Consider the following 21,892-nt stretch of genomic DNA (forward strand, 5'->3'; position numbering starts at 1 on the left):
CGACAAGTGAAATTAGAGGAAATCAGAACTGCAGTGTCTTGGAAATGTTTCAACAATGTATGAGAGAAGTGTGAAGATATTATGACTATGATCTGCAAGTAAAAATTCTCATTTAAACACATCCTCAGTTCCAGCAGAGACTGGCATGTGAATTAAATAATAGGCTTTGTATTAACCACATGGATTCCTCAATAAACACAGGAATCTTTAATGAAACCTTAAATGTTCACATCTTTAACTAGGATCTTCAAGGACTGAACACCTGAATGCAAAGAGTTATAATACAATAATCTCAAAGGCACACTTTTGGTTCGGATTATTTCTCATTTAAAGTCCTCTGGAACCAACACAGTTACTCAAAAGTGTGAGTTATGGAGGGGAAAAAATGTAGCTGCCCTAGATTCTAAACTTGTGAATACGTAAATAATGGATCACTTCTCGGGCCATCTACGTTGTCTGACATAATTATTGTACATGCTTTTAAAGGAAGTCTCAGATTTCCAGCCCAGATACCAGTCAATGCACTTCTCTTTTGCAAATTCCCCACTCTCTGAAACCCACTTAACACACATACAGAGACAGACACACACACAAAATCTGACCTACTTCTAGTGCATGTGGAGGGAGAGGATGTGACCCTTCGCTCAGTTATTACACTAATTACACGTCGCCACTGACTGTCTCAGTGGCAAATCTTTTAACGTGACATAAGAAAGGAAATTAAGACATCATTAAACACCCTATTAGGGAGGGGGAAGAATATGACTTAGAGGCAATTCTTTTGTTCTTTCCTCCATCTGCGGTGTCAAGACTCATTTAAAGCAAATCGTGATTCACATGATGTCAACGATTACTGAAGTGATTACAGTATTTTATAATGCAAAGCCTCATTTAAAGTAGACTAAGCCATGTTCATTGAGGAACTACATCAACTTCAACAGTAAATTATCTATTTTGAGGGGGAGTGCAATTAAATTGAAACAAACAAAACAAAACAAAAAATGTGGCCACAGATGTTTTTTTTTCCTTTCTGTGCTTTGGACATTATTTTCCAGAACATTCCAAATCCATTACTTTGTGGTTAAAAATAGCAAATGTGAGATGCTTACTGCTTAAGCTACCCAGCCCAGCCACTACGGCAAATCACACGCAAGGCTCCTTCTCACAGAGGATACAGAGTGAAACCACATGTGCCACCGTGGTCCACACCACAGATGGTGACATGTAATATAAATGAATAGGGGCAGGGCGCTAATCAAATGGAAGTACCTACATCTGTCCCATGATACTTTTGGTGTAACTATAAGAACTGAACAGTTTTAAACAACTAATGCAAAGATTGTAACACTTTAGCCAAAGCCTGATTTATTTATTCCTTTCTTTGTGTAAAAGAAACAAATAACTTTTCATTATCAATAATTAACTGTCTTTTAGCCCTTCATTTTACTAGTTTTGAACATTTGCCCAGTGCTTAATTGATGTTACACAGCAGAGGAACGAGGTGTCCAAACATTGGTAAACGTCATCACCACCACTGGAACAGTCAGTTAGGTCGATTATTGACACTACGGTCACCAGTATATGTTACTGATATATTGGTTCCATTTGGAGTTTACCTTAAAAATGAATAGATATAAACAACATATCACATTAACATGTACATTAATAACTGTGTCCTGCGTAGCTCAACAGCACGAGCATTTCTAATGTTATACAAACAGATACACACAAAACAGAAAGGGAACAGTTCTCTGCTGTTCTCCGTGTTTGTTCACCACCTTTGTTTGTTGGGTTTTACTACAAAGGCCACGGTTGTGTTTTCTGCTAAAGTTACCTCTTCTAGTACTCTCTGTCTATTATGCCATCTATGGCTTTCTCTCTTTTTTTGTTTGTTCAGGTGGGATCATCTGTCCCTCTCACATGACTGCTGTCAAGCTGAAGCCAAGGTCAGATGTCTGACCTTACAGAACAGGGCACCTTACGAAATACCAGTATTTACTAGTTTAACTACTGGAACAGTAATCAAAGAGGCACCAGCCTGGCTGCAAAACTGGAGCCTGCTGTATGTGCTTTAGCCAATTACAGGTTTATTATCTGAGCTATAAATGGCAAGTTAAGGAAATGAGAAGTGCAGATGGAGATGAGCTTACATTTAAGGTTTTACTTAAATGTAAAAGAACTAAAATAAAAAAGTTGTGTTGATTCATGATTTTACAGATGGTTCAAACATTTGCCCATGGCTCGTCCATGACGTGCTACGAAGTCATTAACAGCCTCTGACAATGCACGGGTGCCACTAATTTTTGAAAGCTATGTGATTGTGAGATTATAACAAAGCTAAAAAAAACTGCACAACCGACAAATTAAGATCCGTGGACTGAAAGTTATATTTTATCCATCGCTGATGCGTGCGCTTGTTCGCCACATTTCTACACGAACATGGCACGCACAAGATTAGAGCAATCCTTGCTCTGAAGCAACTGTAGGCTTTTTTTTCTCCTTTCTTTCTTTCTGAAAGCCTGATGCCTTCCTCATCTCCTCTATGAAACATGGACAGATGGGATGAATGTAGAGAGTCAGAGTGAGATAGCAAGGGTGAGGGATATAAAGAGTGAGGGGGGAAGGGGAGGGTTCTGCCTGTGTAATCTGCCCAGAAACTGGCTATGGGCACAAACGACCGGCAGTCTACGTGGAATTCAATTGCGCTTAGTGATGGCAGATGACTAAGAACTACTCTGTTTCAAAGAAGTTTTCATCTTAAATTTGAGCATCTATATAACAAGTTCTTTAAAAAACCAAAAACACATCCTCGACCTAAAATTCATCATGAACATACATATTGCATGCACATGTGGCATCAAGAGCTGAACCTGCATATTAGTTAACTGAATTAATATTTGGATAATTAGTTAGTTAGTTCCTTGGATAGTTTTCTGTTAACCAGCGAATAAGCTGTTGGGAAAGGAGCTATGTTGTTCTTGTAGTCTGTTATCCAGGAGGGTGCACACCGTCTATGTTGCTTCCAACTTTCTCTCTGGGTGATCATTATTGTTATATAAATGTAGACAAAAAACACAATAATCTCTGACACATTATGACAGACAAAATCGTTAGAAAAATATGAAGTAACTCTAACTGATCTTAGCCAGTTAGTATTAGAAGAGTTTGTTTGCCCAGTTGGACAGTGACAGTAGGTGAGGTCATAAAGTCACTTCAAGTTTTAATGGTAGGAAAATCTGGAGGCGTTTCTTTTTCACAAGACAGGGAATATATAAAAAGCACAGCTGCCACAAGGAACAGGATTTTGAGTGTACTGATATATATCTAATATATATCTAACTAGAAAAGTTCCTTACATGGTCAGTGCCTTACGAGCAAACATGATTTTTCACAGATTTTTACTGCATTTGATAAACAGAAAGGGATTGCGTCAAATTTCCACATACAGCAGGATCCTTCTTGGCTAAGGAGTTATATAATTATTAAAAAGTATTGGGACGCTGCACAAACAATGCCAAATGAGGACACTCTGGTTAGATGACAGGGAATGCAAAAAAAAAATGCAAAGGGTGCGAAAATGCATTGCTACATGTGGGTGGGTGGGAATGAAACTACTGAGCATTCAGGCAGTTTTGACCTCAATCCCAAAAAAGAGATTCAGTGTGTGGAAAAGAGAGACAATTTTTCCAATGGCAGTAAGCTCACAAAAAAAATTTATATATGGATATGAATTCGGAGCTAAACCGAGACTGGAAACCGAGGGCAATAAAATGCAAATGGAGGTTAAAAAAATAAAAGAAAGAAAGAAATCACTGTAGACCTGCAGAATCCCTGCCACAAATCTAAAGGACACAACTGGTAAATAACATAGAACACAGTTGACCAGACCACAGCTAGTGTCATGCTAAACTTGCTGAAACACATTCATGACACACGGCAAAGGAGAGATGGAGGACAGGCTGAAACGAATGAAAACAGAGGATACAAAACAAATCACTTTGAGAGAACTGGGATGAAAGCAAAAATGCGTCAATTTACCCTTTTCGAGCAGCAACCACAGACATAAACACGTGCTCACGCACAAATACACACACGTGCAGAGCGTGCTGGAATAGAGAGAGGGCGATGCGCTCTTTGTGTGGCTGGGCCAAGAGACTCTGGGGCTGAAACCCATCACTAACGCACGGATTAGTTCACACGTGCACACTGCCTTTTAATCTGGTCCACTGACAAAGGTTGGACGAGAGAGAGAGAAACAGAAAGAAGGAAACTGACAAATAGATGGCCTGAACAAAAAAAGATGGCCACAGAAACAGAGCCAGAGTTGGAGGGTAAAGGAGGAATGGGGGTTGTAATTGACGGGTCGGAGGTGACGAGAGATGGAGGGCAGGGCCTGCCTTTATGTGCACTTTAAAAGAGTGATACCACCTGATCTAAAATACTACCAATACATGTGTCTTTGGCAAATGGCTTAAATCCCACAGATCAGATCATGTGACTGTATACCTACACTACACATTCATTTCTTCTTTTAGGGAGCAACCTCTTTTTCCATTTGTCTGCTCTTCAGCTTGCGGACACAATGGCACACACGGTCACTGACCCATTGGCAACCCTCAGTTTCCCTTCAGCCTTCTGTCAGTGGAGGGGTGAGGGCAAAAGCTTTGGATTAAAACTCCAGTATGGCTTTTCTCCAAAAATGGGCCTAGTGTAAAGCCAGGGACATCCAACCAGATGTTGGCTCTGGGGGCAGGTTGGATCCTGTCAAACAACAACCCCCTTAGTTGTTCATGTGCTTTAATACATCCAATAGAGAGTGGGGGGGAGGCATGTCAGCCAAATGCTCTACATCAACCTTTAATGCGCAAAATGTACACGTTTCTCTCTCTGAATTTACTTAAAGTCACTCAATCCAGCTAGTGGCATGCAATTCTACTGAAGTTATGCATTAGTTTTAAACATGTGCATTTCATATGACTTTCAGTGCAGGTTTGATGATGAGAAAGTACACAAGGCAGTAAAGGGTGGAGACTTTTTTTCCCTACGCATCTCCATCACACTGCTCTCATTGGTGAAAAATTAACATCTGTGATTGGTCAGAAGACAGTGGTGTTTTCCCCCTTTTTCCCCAGCTGTGAGGCTAAAAATAGAAGCAATAGTCAGATTTAGCCTAACTGAGTGTGTCTTGCACTTTCAGCTAGCATCCCCTTTTACCTCTTTCTATCCTAAGTCACCAGGCAGATCATTTAACAAGCTTCTTCAGGAAAAACGAAGGGAAGCAGGAACATTTCTTCCTGGAACATTATGTAAGATTCACCCATTTTCTCCAAAGTAGCCTAATCAAGCAGCTCCACACTGTTTTGTTAATGGCACAGGTCAAAAAACCCAATGTGTAGGAGGAACATTTTGCAGAGTATTATGGTACAGACTGTGTGTACAGCCTGTACCATAACAAGACCGAACACCTACAAACTAATAAAAAGAAAATGTTTCTATTTTAATCACTGAAAATTAAACCAGGTTTTGAGTCAGAGAGGGGATTGTTTGATGGCTTAAACCTGCTGACTAAGCTTCTATATCCATTCAGCTTTATTCCTTTTGGTCACACCATCCTTCCACAGAGTGCTGTGTAGATGTACTCTTGCAGGATAAAGGCACAACAAGAAGAAGCCCAGACAAGGGGTTAAGGGTCAGAAGAGCCGAGACAAGATGTGAGTGATGAGGAAGCCTTCAAGTGCCTACATATAATCCTCTGTATGGGTTTTCTTTACACCTGTCTACAGAACATTTGTGTCGGGACGAAACAAAGATCTACGGTCTTATCTGACGGCAAACCAGTGAGGATTGCCAGAACATGCTATGTCCATGACACCTTACAGACCTGTTTTCAATCAAGCAGTATTTTGATACTGAAATTACAGATAGTAATAAAGGTGTGAGATAATTATAGCACCCCATGTAATAAGATGATTCAAACTGATCATTCATTTGACCAGGAAGTCTTTTAAAGAAGCAGTTACAACAGTTATTGAGCTTACATTGGCAGCATGCCAGTGATAACAAATGTTTGCAAACTTTTTTTTCATATTTTAACAGTACTTTGTTCCATTGTTGTTTCCTTCTCAGTAAAAAGGTTCTATTTGTCTATTAAAAAAAACAAAAACACAATCTGGAGACTTATGTGGATTTTTCACATTTTTGATGTTAAAAGGTAAGTGCTCCCCGAAAAGATGTATGTGACTGGCCTGCTAAGAATGCCAAACTACAAAAAGGCGTTACTGTCAGAACCCTCAGAAACCCAGCAGCAGGTGCGATTGATATGCAAATCAGAAAAGGCTAATCCAGTCTCCCTCCACTTGACTCAGAATAGTTCACTTATGCCACCAATGTGGCACAAGTGAAATGCAAACCTCTCAGCCTGTCTTATAGTTGGCTGAAAACAATACACACATTCCAGAACACACGATTTAAGTGTGAAGATTCTTTCACCATGTTATGAGTGAACTATAATTTTAAAAAGAGAAAATAACATCTTCATTGGAGCTGGGAACCCTCCACACTAGTCGGTAGAGCAGGTAGACTTCTAGCCAGAGCAACAAATTGACTATTTTCCAACCGAGTAAAGGCTTATGTCCTACTGACAGGGCAGAAATGCTCATTGTACTCATTGTACACACTGAGAGTTTATATAAGGCTTGCGTGCTTCTTAAGGCTCCCTTAATCAGGTGTGTATGACCAATCTCTCTACTCATCCCATCAGCATCTCAATAACTTCCTTGTACTGAGATACCATCGTTGGCTAACCCAAAGCTTAGCTCGACTATTCAGAACTGGGTCTGAGTGGTTTCAGAGAGAGGGTAGGTGACATGCCTCAGCACATGTGCATGCTCTAGCTGGGCTCACCAGACCAAAGATCAAGTCTCTTAAGCTGCTTTTCTAAACCAAGAAAAGCTTACAAGTCGTCACGTTGGTCAGAACAAATGGTCCCAGTTTTAGACCCTGCAGCAGGGCCTGAGAATGGGCAGCACTCCCTGGACTCGAGAAGCAGTATTGCTTTCTTCAAGAAACATCAACACAGTCAGAGTAACCCAGGCTTATTCATGTTCGACTGCTCATTCAACCCAAAGGCTGGAACAGCAGAGCAGTGTTTTAAGCCCACTGGTTAAAAAGAGCAGAAATGAATGAGGGCAGTCAGTGGCAACAAAGTAATGTGCCATTTAAAAAATGTGCCACCCTTCTATAGTGATATTTAGCTTAGACTTACTGGAAAATTAAGAAAAGCTTTCAAAAGTTTGAACACATAAGGAAAAATATAGCTGTATGGGTTGTGACTAGCTGAATCACAGTTAATTTTGTGTCACGCATGCATGCGTGTTATTGCGTGTTATCCACTTTTTACATTTTGGACTGGATTTGTGCTCAGACATGAGCAGATGAATATGATTTAGTATGTTTGCAGTTTGCTTAAAGACCTTCAATGTCAGTGGTGTCCTCCTGATAAAATTTACAGCAGAGATAGCAAAGGTGTTTTTTCACATGACTGTCATCGATCAAGCAGTTTTTTTGTTGTAACCAGTAACTGTCTGCATATTCTGAAAAGAAAGTGGGCTTTAAAAGCAGGGACTAAACTGGGTAACTGCATTAATAAAAACCTTCTTTGAACTCTGAAATATGTGATCCCACTCTGCTGGAGACTATATATTGGCCTGAAAATTGTCATAATAGGTGTTGTTTATATAACAGCTAAAGGTAAATCCGACCAAGTTCATGTCAAGTTCATACACTTCACACATACACAAACAAAAGGTGACTGCAAATGAGGCATTACATGTTTAGACAAAAAAAATTCAGACTTCACAAACACTCCTTACATGCCAGGCAGGCCAACCTCTAATGGCTAAGGGTGTTTCTGATAAACATATCCACAGAATCACTCTCAGAGGTGTTTAGCTCATTGTTTGAGGTGCTAAAATACCCTCTGGAGTGGTCGCTTTGCTCACCGCTGTGCCATCGTCACACAGATGGAGCCATTTATAACTGCCATTAAGCTGTAAGAAGCCGTTGCAGTATTCTCCAAAACAATAGGTGTCTCCACTCAGACAATATCACGTCATACACACTGATAAGGAGGAGAAGATGTCAAAACCAGAAGCCAAGAGTTCTTTCCAAAGACTCTAGTTTTTCAAATTACTCCAACATTTGTATATGTATGTGTCCGAGCTTCTGTGCAGAATTATCATTATAATGGCCGTAAAAACCGACATAATTAGTGCAAGACTGTGCCACAAAGATTGTGTCTTGCAACACAGGATGTGATGTGAAACTTGTCACCAGAGACCCGCGACACGAGCCACATGGCGAGCATAAAAACGACCTTAGGCAGCGCCCCGGTGTCAAATCAAAAAGAAAAGCTAACATTGGTTTTACTACCTGGGAAAATTTTCTGACTGCATTACAGACCTGGCCTCAACGAACTATATTAAAAATGGATGAGTGGCAGTTCAGGAGGAACTCAGATGATAAGCAATGGTTCTTGTTTTGTTACCTTTTGATTGATGGCTTTATTATTAATCAATAAAGCAAGCTTTTACTAGCTATAATAAATCCACAACTGCTCGAGCCCCTACAGATTCAACTCCGAGCCATAAAAAAACCTCTTAATTGTTTAATGTTATGCACATGCTTTACACAACGCACAACAATAAATCACCAACTAACCTGAGCACTTTGAATTTATAATCAACACGTTTTAAAGAAAATGACTAATAACCATAAGGCAGTGAGATCAAAGCAGTCGAACCACAACATGCAGTCATACAAGCCTTTTACTGTTAAATCCTACTAAGGGAGTGTAATTTAGCAGTGACATGTGGAAGTGTTGTTAGAAGGTACATGATCAAAGCGGCAGATGACTACGTTATCTGGTCCCACGGTAAGTATCTGGAATGTGTGTGGGGTTTTTTTCCCCCCTTTCGGTGCCTTTTATCCGTGTCCCAACGTCTCTGCTGTCACACTGAGTCTACAAGCCTCAGAGGTTATCAAGAGCTGCGGTAGCCATGCAATGCAAATCATCTCGCCTGCAGTAGATACACAAGTTTGATAAGTGTTGGAAAAAGCTCCACCCGGGTTGGACCATAAAGGAGCTGCTTCCAATTTACAGGACTTGGAAGTCTGCTGAGATGGAACGAAAGCTGCTTCTGTTGCACGATCATGGTATAAGCCTGACACACTTGGATGAACAACTATGCTCGATACATATGACTTACACTGGGGCATGTGCTTAAAGGGAATTGGATTAGCTTCTGGCAAAAAGAGGGATTATAAATGATTCTGACTTTAAGTGTGCTCTAAAAGGATTGATTACCATTTCAATTTTTATTCTCTTTCTTTGCAAATGGAAATGTGAATTAGTCTCTTATTCGCCTGCTACTAAGCTGCAACACCAAGCTAACTGTGTCAAGCTGAAAACAAAGACAAGAGCGAAGAGAAGAGTGGTGTCAGTATCCAGACTTGGTACAGGACAGCTTATTCCTGGCCTGCTCTGCTGCTGCATCTCTCTCTAAGACTGCAAAGTGCACCCAGGAAAAAGAGGAGGGACGGGATAGAAAGTTTCACTGGACATTATTCATGTATTGCAAATGAAAACACACTGACACTAAACTAATGCTTTCAAATGCACAAATGAATGGTCAGTCGTTTTTAACATTTAAACAAGTTAGCTTATTTCTGCACTTCTTCAAACTATCTCTGGTGATTTAGTGCTTTGCAGAAAGTAGGCTGTTTTTCAGGGGATTCTACAGACTTTGCCATTTAATTAAAGGAAGCAAAAACAGCACAGTCAGAAGATTCCTGTTCATACAAACTAAGCATTATTGTGACACAATTAGGATGCTTACTTTATGAAGTAATCATTTTTTGGAGGAGTATTATATGATGCAAACAGAAGATAGCATTAGAGCAAAAAGGATAGGAAAGTACACCTATTCTGCATCTCCTGTTATAGTTAGCAGTGATTCCTTCTGTTCTGTCACATATAGGCTTTATACAAGTCTGCTCTGAATGACCATGGCCATAAAAACAAGCCTTACTACAAGATCAGCCCAAAGAATGAACAAATCCATCCTTCACACTGTGTTTTAGGAACAAACAACTGAGTTGGCACCTTTTTTTCCCCTCTGAAATGTATTTGTTGGGGTGGAACGCTGAAAGAAAAAAAAAAATGCAACTCTGCATGGGTGCTGCAATCTGCTGAGGCCATTCAGTCGACCAGCCGGCCTTGTGTGGCTTTGTATATGAGCACCAAGATGAGACATCAACTCTTGTCTATATTTAGATCACTGGACGGCTCTCCTTCCAATGTTCCCATCCTTTCAGAAAAGGCTGCCAGGGAGAATGGCGAGAAAAAACAGGCTGAGGTGATATGTAATTACACTGAATGGATCCAGCCTCTCGCATCCTTTCATTGTACCCACACGCTCAGAGATAATGAAATGGAAGGCGTGCTTTTTTTTCATATATTTACCATAAATCCTGCAAGTCAAGCCATTCTTATTTATGGTGTCAAAGAAAAGGCTCTAGTGCTTGACTCTGCATGGAATAAAGAGCATAAACAGCAGCAAGTACCCTAGTAGTGAACTCAGTCTGATAAGGGCTTTCAAGGTGCTGTTGCTCTTAGCAGTAAACCATCCCAAACCAAAGCCTGGTTAAATGCACCCCTTCCTACACTGCAGATACCAACTTGAATGCAGACATGTAATTCAGTACAGAAACATAAGAAACTTTAGATGCAAATACAGTGCTGAAATTTATGCTGCTTCTACATACTACATTGATTTAATGTCATTTCACTTTAAGTTTTTAAATCATACCCTAGGACAAACGTACGTCTGCTACACACTAAAATTGCAGGGCGTGTACACAAACTGGACACAACCATTGGACTGCAAACAGAAAAGCACCCGTATTTTATTTGACTGAACAAAATAGGCTTAAAATAATTAACATGATAGTCCAAAGATCTAAGCCTAGCCAGAGATGCAGCTTCAAAATCACGCCTCTCTGTTAGTAACAAACAAGTTGGAAAGTAAAATCATAACCCTGCTAACCAGTGCAGTTCTGCTATACTTTGATCTGGGAAATAAATGGATCTATGATGTGCCAGAGTAAAATGGCATATAATCACTTGAACGGAGCAGTACGTATCCGCAATCTGGACGAGGGTGTAGACATAAACGTGCAAGGAAAAAAAGCCTGCCAGTACTAACAAATGCTTATGTTACAACCTCAGTAAGATGTAACTTACCACAAAAGAATGTGGCTCAAACATGCCCAATATCGTTATACGGCAAGTTCATTCATTAGATTTTAACCCTTTTCTGACTGCTAGACTGGACAACCATTACTGAATATCAACTAAGAGCTCAGACAGAAGTTTATGTCACACATACCCACAGAGTTATATGCAAAAACGTGGAGAAGGAAACGGCGTATGATTCACTGTTACACAAAAAGGTGGAAGGATTATGCATATTAGAGGTGGAAATGGGTAAGATGAAACAAAAAGGAGGAATTCATGAACCCAACTGGGCCACCCAAGTACTTTTATCTTTAAAGACCTGTTGAAAAATAAGTGTTTACTTAAAAGGCCATAACTTTGTAGGGGAAATGAAGAAGTAGGTCATAACAGACTTGCTATATGTGGGTAGGGCATGTATGAGCCTGCAGTCTGTGGTCTGTGGTCTGATTAAATCCAAAATGTGTTTTAAAGATGTACTGCCAACTCACCTATTCTTTTCCAGCTCGTTATGTGTCGACCTGCAAACAAAAAACAAAAAGCAGAAGCTGTTAAAAAAAAAAAAGAAAAGAGAACAAATGTACAATTTTGCCTTAATGAGCAAGCAAAATAAAGGTACAGGGCGTCTTTATCAGAAAAAAGAACAATGTACTTTACATGGGCAGTATTAGAATACTAAATATGTATGAGCTAGAAAACCATGGGCTGAGAAGTGAATGGTGAATTGGAGTGTCAAATTTGATTAACAGATTTATTAATTAATCTCAAACTAGACCAATTCTAGGCTCAGTGCACTGAAGCCTTTACACAAACAAATGTCAACGTGACATCCAGGAATGCACTGTGGCACAGTGCCTCTTCCTCAATAATGCAAGGGAGGATGTGACACTGCAGACACTTCCATTCACACTGTGCATGTGTGTGCGACTGGTAAAGTAGGAACATGCGCACACAAATACACAAAAGCAGCCAGGAGTCAGTGCTCTGTTAATAATCTAAAGTGAATCAGCTCGTTCCTAAGAGTGTCTGTGTGTGAAAACATACTGAAAGGAGACAAGGCCTCCCCCAGATTTTTAAATGGCCAAGTTCCCTTTCACACAAACTGCACTCTACCTCCTCCCAGGGGGCAAAATGGGGGTAGGGGAGTGCTGCTGGATGCAACCTGGTCAAGCACTTTTCTATAGTGTGGGTTATCAATACTGCAGTACGCTTTTTTTTCTTGCCATCTTGGTAATAAGCATGCAGGAAATATGGACGAAGCAAGAGGTAAGAACAGAACAGAGGGAATGCTGCAGTTCCATCTGTAAAAATTGGCCCAGACTCAGAGGAATTCATTTTTTAATGAATAGATTACTGTTTATTTAGTTGGATATGCTAGACAGTATGGTAAGTCAACTGTGGCAGTATATTTGATTTGACATGACAAGGTCTATGACCAGGCTGAGTAGCTACTATTACAACAAAACCCAGGCACGTTTCAGACACTGCAGGCCATTTGCTTAAAACCTGAAGGAGCCTACATGCTCACGTGCATGCCTTCATCTTTTATATACTATATAAAGCCCTGAAATCATGCATGGCTGTGCTCTTCACCAGGCCAGCCACACAAACTAAAATCATATGACTGGTGCATTTACAACAGCATAATCTCTTTTTGTTTAATGGTGATCTCCATAAATATCATAAAAAATAAGCTAACAGCCACACAATTAGTTCTTTATTGGGAAAATGAATAGCCACAGTCTTGTGTTGAAAGCTGCACACATGTAATTATTTTCATTGTCTCCAACACAGCTTATTTCTGTAACTGTCTGATCTGTAAAGTCAGCTCAATAGTTGTGCTAACAGAAGATTAATACTTTGGAGTGCATAATTTGCGTCATCTGCTGTCACAGTGGTTTCACTGAGTCTGTGTTGCTTGGTAACCAACATCCTGCTTTGTAACCTTTCCAAAATGTGAATCTTCAGTTGGTTCCCTTTAAAAGCGGATTTAGGGAACAATGTTAAAATTCAAGATTCCAAGAAACTTGTGTGAAACCAAACTTCTTTTTTTACATTTGGGAAATCTCTTCAGCTGCTCTATTTCACTATACTGAAAAATGAGGTAAGCTTCAGCTCAGGCTTGATACAAGCACACACAGTCACACTATATCTCAGCCTGGCCTTTCATTTGGCCTAAGTCAACTTACGTGGGTTTTATCATCACAATCCTTTTCCCCTGCCTCCTGAAACCCATATCTGCATGTCTGGACAGTGACAGCAAGGCCACACAGAACAGCAGCATGCTTCCTTCTGCAGGCAGGCATGCATGTATGTGTACGCGTATGTGTGTGCATGTATATGCATGCAGGGAGTGGGTCAGCGAGATAAAGCTGCCCTGCTATAAACGGTAGGCAAGAGAGGACAGATTCAGATAAGCCCATCACTTTAAGCCTCAACACGCTACCGAGAAGGCAGATATAACTGGAGCAAGCAACTAAGAGTGTGTTCAAATAAAATGTAATATTAATGTAAATATTATAATGAATAAATTAGCATATTCTCTAAGATGTCAGCTTAACATTAATTTTAAAAGGGTCCTTGGGTGTTTATAAGTAAGGAATAAACAAGAACATGTTTGAAACTGAAGCTTAGGTATATATGATGTTCTTTTTGTCATTAAAAATGCAGACACAGAAGATGGCTGCATTGTAGATCTCTTTGGCTAATGCACCATGCCTTTAATTTGCTCACTCGGCTTCTGTCATACACAGGATCTCTGAATGGAAAAGGCCCATCGAATGATCTTATTTTTTTAGTTTGCCAGATGCCCATCTCCCCATGGGAGTAAACGAAACCACATCACAATATGAAGCTGTGAATGGGTGTTTAATACAAAATGTGTTAACGCAATAGGCGAGTTGTAAACATAGCTCTATGAATAGAAACAACAAGCATTATCCCTGCACAGTTTTATTGGTAGTGCTTCTTCACATCTTGAAGCATTTAAAAACCAAATCTTTTCTCTTTGCCACTTGCTTCCATTTTCTCTCCTGCATACGTAAACAGTTTGATTACAGACTCTCAAAGTCGTCCCACTTTAGAAGCAGATTTCAGAAAAAGCATGCATTGTGAAAGCTTACAGCTTTTCTAGCATTTAACTTTACATTAAGCATCATTAATGTGTCCTTATGGATATTCTCACAAGACTAAATGAAGAGTTATGAATACAGTGTCAGACTAACAATATATCTGATCGTGACTGTTGCCATGCAGAACTAGGCAGCATTGTGCGCTCATGATGAGTAATGCGCAGTTCCTGTTTGGTGGCCTTCTCTTACATTAATATTAAAAAGCTCTTCAAGAGTACGAGTGGGCTTTGTGTTTGATGTATGACTGTGGATGGAAAGATTAATGTAAGCAGCCTAAATTAAAAAAAACAAACAAACAAAAATCCCACACAAAGCCAGTGGGTCTTAACTTAGGAGACCCTCCCAACTCCTGTTACTAAATACAAGTGTCTGCCATCAGTGTGTTTGACAAGGGCCTTAATCTATGTGGCAGTCATTATCAGCGAGTGTTACTAAGCATATGTTCCATAACAATCACCAGTAGCTTTGAAATTATGCAAACTGTGAACCCATGTTTTTTTTTTTTTTTTATAGAATATGAAGGTAAAGATGAAACAGCAAGTCGGTGATTATACAAAACATAAGTCCTATAAATGGCTCCACATATTCGTCTTTTGGTGTCTGCAAACAAAACATGCCATAAATAGCAGCGTTTCCTCTTTAGGGGATAGGACTAAATATCCCTTTCTCCCACAATGAAGTGGAGAATGCATACTAGGGGGAAATATAGAAAGTCAACCACAAAAAAAAAGAAATTACTAAATTTAAAAATCACGGGAAAATGTTTCTGCATTGTTTAGCCAAGAAATAGAAGAAGTAGAAGATGTTGCTGCAACATTTTTTTTCTTAAGCGACATTTTTCGTTTTAAAGTCTTCACTTTCACCATGATCCCTAACCTTGACCACTGCAGTCCGTTTGACAATCAGCTGATGAAAAGCCAGCAGAGCCCCTGTTGCTGCCACCCCCCTGTCAAATCCACCGAACCAGCGGTGTTGACAGTCAAACGTGCACGTAGCTACTATAGATGTCTCTACAAGTTCGAGGATCGATCTTTTGTTATTCAAATGTCAGTGTCTCTTTACATAGAAAGCCCCTTTATCTGAAAAGCGTAAACGCTGCAATAACCAGCTGGCAGCAGTTTAGTATCACATGCTATCTGCAACAATGTCATCCATCCCAGAACTTCACTTTCATTACTGGCATATAAATAGCAAGACGAAGAAGAAAACGGACACTTTTCACCAGCAATCACAAATATAGTGTCTTACCTATTGTGGTTACTGTTGAACTTCTTATTTCGGAATTTCCTTTGCCTCTGGTAGTTTGTGTTCTGATTTGATGGAAACGTCGAGGCATATCCATGTTCACACTCTGTTGGAAAAAAAAAAACTGGTGGTTAACTGACTAGCCACTTTTTTCTTTTGGGGGACACTTTCTACTTCAAAAATCACCCTTTTTGAGCAGACAACCAGTACAGGGTTGTCACTGCCAACGGAGACATTTGGAAATGTTATTACCTCTTTCTCTCCTTTCTATGTATTCTGCTGCTTCCAGTAACCGCTGGATATTTATTAGCTGAACAGCCGTCATTCTTTCCTGAGGCTTGCTGTGTTGGACGTTGCAATCTAGCTTTGCAAGCAGCAGCAACGACCGCTTTTTAATTACAGGGAAGACAGTGCATTGGTTATTATTAAAACTGACGTGTTATATCCTTGTTCCGTGCCTTTGCTGGCTCATGAGCAGCCTTCGCCAAAAGGGAAGGAAAGAAAAAAATCCAGTGTTCGCAAGCTAGCAAGCTACAGCCAATCCTCGCCAGAATTCACTGTTAGAAAAAGAAAGCGTATCAAAATATTTAAAAGTTTCTACGAAACACGATATCAAATTTTTTACAAAAGCTGGATAGAAACAATATAAAACGTCCCCGAGGGAACCCTGAACCAGCAATGCGCGTGCTGCAGCTCGTTTCCTCTCCTTTCCTGTTTGTTTACTTAGCTGCTCAGCTGAGAGGCGGGGATCCAGCGGCGGGAGAGGCCGGTCTAAGTGCAATGCATTCTGGGAAATCGAGTATTTTGGTGAATATGGTCCATTTTACCTCAAACGCAAACATTTCATTAAGTTCACAATTTAGCCCACCTTTACTGAGATATATATCGATTGGAAAATCATTCACGATTGCAATAATTTTACAACTGCAACTACAACAGATCAGTGTAAATTAATACATACATCTGGCAGAGTTCCAGTGCACAGATCAGCAGAAATTATTTTAAAAATGGTGTGTTTACTATTGTTCTTGCAAAGTTTAGGAACGTTGTTGCTCCTTTTCATGACAACGTCATACATGTATGACAAAAAACTAATAAATCATTAATTAGGGCTGCTTTTCATATTTAAATTACTAAATATCCATGTAATTAAATATTCTTGCCAGACTACGCGTCCTATAGAAAAGCCCTACAAATCCCATCCTTCACTGGGACAGTAGGCGTGTCTTGGTCGGCTGTAGCCAGGCCCAGCAACACGTGACGTTGCTATCGAGCGTAACTTCGATTGGCGAAAGGCTTTGACAGGCGGCGAGGGTTGAGCTCGCTTCTAGCCAACCGCAGGAACCTTGCGCCATGTGGAAGCCACTGCGACACGCCCCCAAAATAGCAGGAAGCAAACAATCGAGATGACTGCTCTCTGTAGAAAATTTCCCACGTTGCATTATTATAGTCGATATCACTTCAAAGGCTTTCGCAGCGCGTTTCATCCAACGTGACCGACCTTTCTGCACGAAAAATGCCGTGCACAGAAAAATGCATATACAAATTCGTTTTTTCGGTCTTTTAAAGTCACGAGTTAGATGAAAGCGAAGCCATGAAAATGATCATAAAGAGTCGTTTTTAGTAGTGCATTGCCCAGATAACATGTCATTACATTGGATACGTGCCAATCCAATACCCATCTGAAATATCGTGCTTTCTGCAATCAGCCAACTTATCTATCTATCACGTTATAAGAAATAACTATAACGTGATTATAATTACATCATTTCTTATAACGTGATAAACAAGCAAATCATGCAAGGTCGTATATTTTCTAAAAGGTCGAGTCAACGCCGCGAGCTATAGCCGTGGCGTTTATCTATAAAGTTTCAGTTTGTTTCACCGATCGAGTCTGCGGGGGCACAATGACATCATCCTAAACTGAGTTGGAGGGCGCTGCAATGTGGTCAGATTTATTATAACGGAATCGTAGCCAACATTCACACCCACACACCTAATCATTATGTCATATTGCTTTGTCTATGCAGCAGGGAGGTACAAAAATTATAGATCCCTGTGTTGGGAGTTGTGGAGAGTGACATAGCTCTACACGAAGATAATGCGGATAATGCAGGTAAAAATAGTCCGGAAAATTACGAAAGCTTATATTTTTCTCCCCTCCCGTAACTGCAATAAGTAAGGTCACCTAAATCAGTCTGGTGCTCTTTCATATTCTGTGTTTACTGCAGGCAGCGGTGCTTAGTTGAATGAACTCAACCCTTTGTTGTCTGAATCTGTTGACAGTGAAGTCTTTTTTTTCCTTCCTGAAATTCAGATGCAAAGGGGAAAAAAGATCAAACGCAGCACACAAATAAAACTCACTTCCGTCCTTCCTCTCGGCGCTCTCAAGAAACCTAGCAGCCTCCAGCAAAACTTGTACATTTTTCAGAAAAGTGTTGATCTGCTCCATGTGGGAGTCTTTGGAGTTGAAGACGTCATTGAAAGGACAACTAGACATCTCGAAATCTTGCTGATCCAAGAGAGACGCATCGGAATCAAAAAAGAACTCCTCACTCTTCAAACTTCTTCTTTGCCTCTCACTTTTGGCCATTTCCCCCCCTCTTAGTTTCCGAGCTTTCTGGCGACGGGCTGAGCGCAATTCGCAGTATGGCAGCTTCTGGGGGACGCTGCTCTTGTCAGATGGTGTCTCTTTTCTTTCTTTCTTTTCTTTTTTTTATGAATGCAGGGTGTTTAATGTGGAGCAGTGGCCAATGTCAGTAGATGATGGTGCATGGGAAAACAGGGAGCCCGGCCCCTTAGAGTCTAAGGATTCCGCATGGTCCCTGTGCCCGCCCTTGAAGAGAATACAGAATCCTGCATGCATGGGCACTATACCAATGAATCATATTTACATGTTAACATTACATAAGAGTTTCATAATTCTGTTTTACATGGCATCACATTAAACAAAAAGAAGTAAAACTTGAGTTTAAACAGCAGTGGCAGGTGTGGGACTAACAGCTTTTATTGTATTCTACTGCTGTTTACAGAAGTCAATCTATGAGAAAGGCATTTAAAACTTGATTTGAAGGTAAAAATAGTTTTTGTGGTTTTAATTTGTTACAAAGAAGTAGGAAATTATTATTTTCTTCACTGACCACGCTATTTGAGCAAATAAAAAGGTTTAAAAAAATAAAATAAACAAGGCTCTGTGCGTGTTTATCATGCCTATACTGTTTTCTCACCAGCATTTTTTCCAGATCTTTATGCTATACTCCAAACTGAACCTTCCACTGAAAGTTACCATCTGTAAATCCAAACAAAGATCAGTACTGGAGATTACTGGGCTACAAACATGTCTAGTCATGTTCCTGGGTCAATGGCCTAGGATTTCAGAACTCAGACTTTTTATTAAATATGTTATTATTTATTCCTTTGTATGCTTGTTTCTTTTATAATCAATCTGTTGTTTAGCTGCAGTTGCTTTTTGTAGTTGAGTTTAGTTAATTTAGTTGTATCTCCAGGTTTAATTTCCTCTTATTCATTAGTCTCTATGTGTCTTAGCTCTAGGTTTCAGTATTTTCTTGTATTTTGCCTCTTCTGTTCCCATTAGGTTTTGAGTCTTGATTACAGTTTGTTTTCTATAAGCTCTTGTTTTCCCTTTTATATCAAGTTTTCTATATTCTTTTCAGTAACTCACTTCCTGTTTTACTTTGACAGTAAACTAGCTTTTATTTTCTGGTCTTGTTTTAATTAGCTTCAGCTGTGTCCCCACACCCTCCCATGTCCACGTTTCTTGATTACCTCATGTGTATTTAAGGCTTCAGTTTGACTCAGTTCTTTGTTGCATCATACTGTTTACTTGCTCAGTTTCCTTAGCCTATTCCCTGTGTGGCTATTGTAGTCATTCCTGAAATCTGTAGTGATCTGTGCCTTTTGTTCTTACAATTTTGCTTCTAAAGTTTGCATTTGGGTCCCTCGCTGCATATGTTTGCAGCATTGTAGGCCTGCAAGAAGACAAGCCTAAGAGGAATTTACTATAAAAACACACACAAATTCCCAAATCTGAGCTTTAAAGAGAGGTGAGAAAGAGGAGCTTGAAGAACTGTGTTAGTATAACACTGATCCCACTGAAATGACAGAAAGGGTAACTGAGAGATAAGTTCTTAGCCTTGATCTTGTGCCATTTTCAGTAGACCTTTAGTTAAGATGTTTTTATACTGCTGCAGAGTCCATTTTGAACCAGAACATGTTGAGGCAGAAGCCTGTATGAAGCCCCGATACACCCCCTCACTTTGCCACTTCAAAGAGCCAGCAGCAGCCCGTGATCGTTTGATGTAAAGTTCACAGAAGCAGAAACTTTAAAGTCCGACACAAGGGGGAATCTCTGAAGGTCCCTCCTTCCCCTGCCCCACCACCTCTTTACCCTCTGTGAGCGGTAGCTATGGACGAAGGAAAGCATTTGAGAGGGATCCCGACTGGACTTTGAAAGGTGCCAGCACATGACAAAATGCGTGGATTTTCAAAAGGGCTTGGCAAAACCTCTTTGGGATTTCAGGACAGACTTGAACATTATAGGTTACTGGGCCTACTTTTGTAGGCTCTGCTTTTCATGCTGTCTTTGCTTCCTGAAGTGCATAGCTCCAGGGCAACTTTTTTGTCAGTGAGCAAAGTGTTTATATAGCAATAGACATGAAAAGTATAGCATGAAAAGCTCTAGACGCAATAATAATATTTTCCTCCTCCATTCAGGTCACGTGCACTAGGGAGGGATAAGAGCTGCAAAGCAGAAGGGAGTCATGTGTCCCAGCAGGAAACACTGGTAACAGTGAGAAGGTACAGACTGAAAGAGACTATTGCTTAGGGGTACGTATGTCCTGTGACATACTGTTTGAAGCTCCCCGCACACAGACACTCAAACCACTCATTTTCTGGCTATTATTCTGATTAAAGGCTACCCCGTGATCTTTACTTTAAAGGTAAAACCTATGACCAAACAAGACGTAGTGAACTATAAACATCAAGAGAAGAGACAGGAACAGAGGTCAGGCATTTTCAAGGAGACACGCTCATTTTTACGAGCCTAAGGAACAAACCACAGCTCATAAATTAGGGGCATTAGGAGAGGCAAGGGACTGTGATAGGAAGTTACTAGTTTCATATAATGGAGATAAAGTTACTAAGAAAAAATATGTAATTAAATTACAGTTACTTAGTTACATAGAACCTTCCCCCCCCAAGAAAGCATTTAAAGATAGGGCATTATCTCATCATTGGTATTGTCTTTCTCCTATTTTAGGGTCGTTATCTTACAAGATAAAGATATATATATAGCTACATATATATAAAAATAAGTTAAATGGAAAAAATAGAATTGTCAAAATGTTAGTGATTACAAAATGATAAGATGCCAATATATTCCGCATGGTAAAAGGCTTATTGAATAAAATACTCATTTTGTTGCTTTCCACTTGAATGTGAACTGCCTCTGCCAGTCAAGCGTGCATTTCTCCAAGCAACATGAGTCTGCCGTGGCCTGCGACCGGCCAGAGCAGGTGGGTGGGCATGTCGGTGTAAAGAACGTCTTTCAGTACAAGACATTCAATAGTATCTTCCTCCTCAGAACAGGAAAGTGCTCTGAAATGACTCTACGGTGCATAGCTTGTTTACCACGTGTGCGAAAATGCTGTTAAATCTGTAACCTTTAGAAGATACCTCTGCTCCATCGCCTAGTTTAAAACTTCTGCTAGTATAGGAATGCAAATTAACTGAAATATACTAAGTTAGACAACTCAATACTGGAGCAATTATTCATTTTTTTTTTTTTCATCTTTCACAGAATGACAAAATAACACATTTTAAAAGTAACACTGGAAAGAGGCTGAGACAGGAAGAGAACATTCTGGCAATGTGCCCAGGGATCAAAACAACTTCTTCAGTGTCTCCTTTGGGTTTTTTTTCCCTATCCCACCATCGCCATACACTGATGAGACAGCAGCATGAGATAGTGCGGTATCCCGGCCTTTGCTTCAATGACAGAATGCTATCACTTTAACAGATTGATGAAGCCAGCAATATTACATATTCGAGGTCTTAAAAGGCCTTAAGATGGCAAATTCAGGGAGCATGTTAGCATGCTGACGTTAGCATTAAAAGCTTAAAGTGCCACTGTGAGCCTCAAAGAGCTGCTAGCTAAGTTTTACCTGAGAAATTACTTATGAAGAAGTGTGAACTGCTGACT

At 40.1% G+C, this 21,892-nt stretch overlaps 1 protein-coding gene across 2 annotated transcripts in view; it reads right to left on the reverse strand.

The window, feature by feature from the left end:
- mxi1 (max interactor 1, dimerization protein) overlaps positions 1 to 18,399 on the reverse strand; it is a 30,957-nt gene extending 12,558 nt beyond the window's left edge. The window contains exons 1-3 of one of the 2 annotated variants that reach the window (XM_006790796.3): positions 18,034 to 18,399; positions 15,673 to 15,775; positions 11,785 to 11,814 (exon numbers count right to left, since the gene is read on the reverse strand). In XM_006790796.3, the coding sequence (XP_006790859.2) occupies positions 11,785 to 11,814; positions 15,673 to 15,775; positions 18,034 to 18,262 (362 nt within the window). In that variant the 5' untranslated portion in view covers positions 18,263 to 18,399. Of the gene's footprint in view, positions 1 to 11,784; positions 11,815 to 15,672; positions 15,776 to 15,921; positions 16,421 to 18,033 lie in introns of those variants that run through there. The other variant, XM_006790797.3, reaches the window with a different exon arrangement.
- Between the last annotated feature and the right edge of the window lie 3,493 nt (positions 18,400 to 21,892).

This window comes from Neolamprologus brichardi, chromosome 6 (genome assembly GCF_056152115.1).
Source record: "Neolamprologus brichardi isolate AB-2024 chromosome 6, ASM5615211v1, whole genome shotgun sequence".
Classification (NCBI taxonomy): Eukaryota; Metazoa; Chordata; class Actinopteri; order Cichliformes; family Cichlidae; genus Neolamprologus; species Neolamprologus brichardi.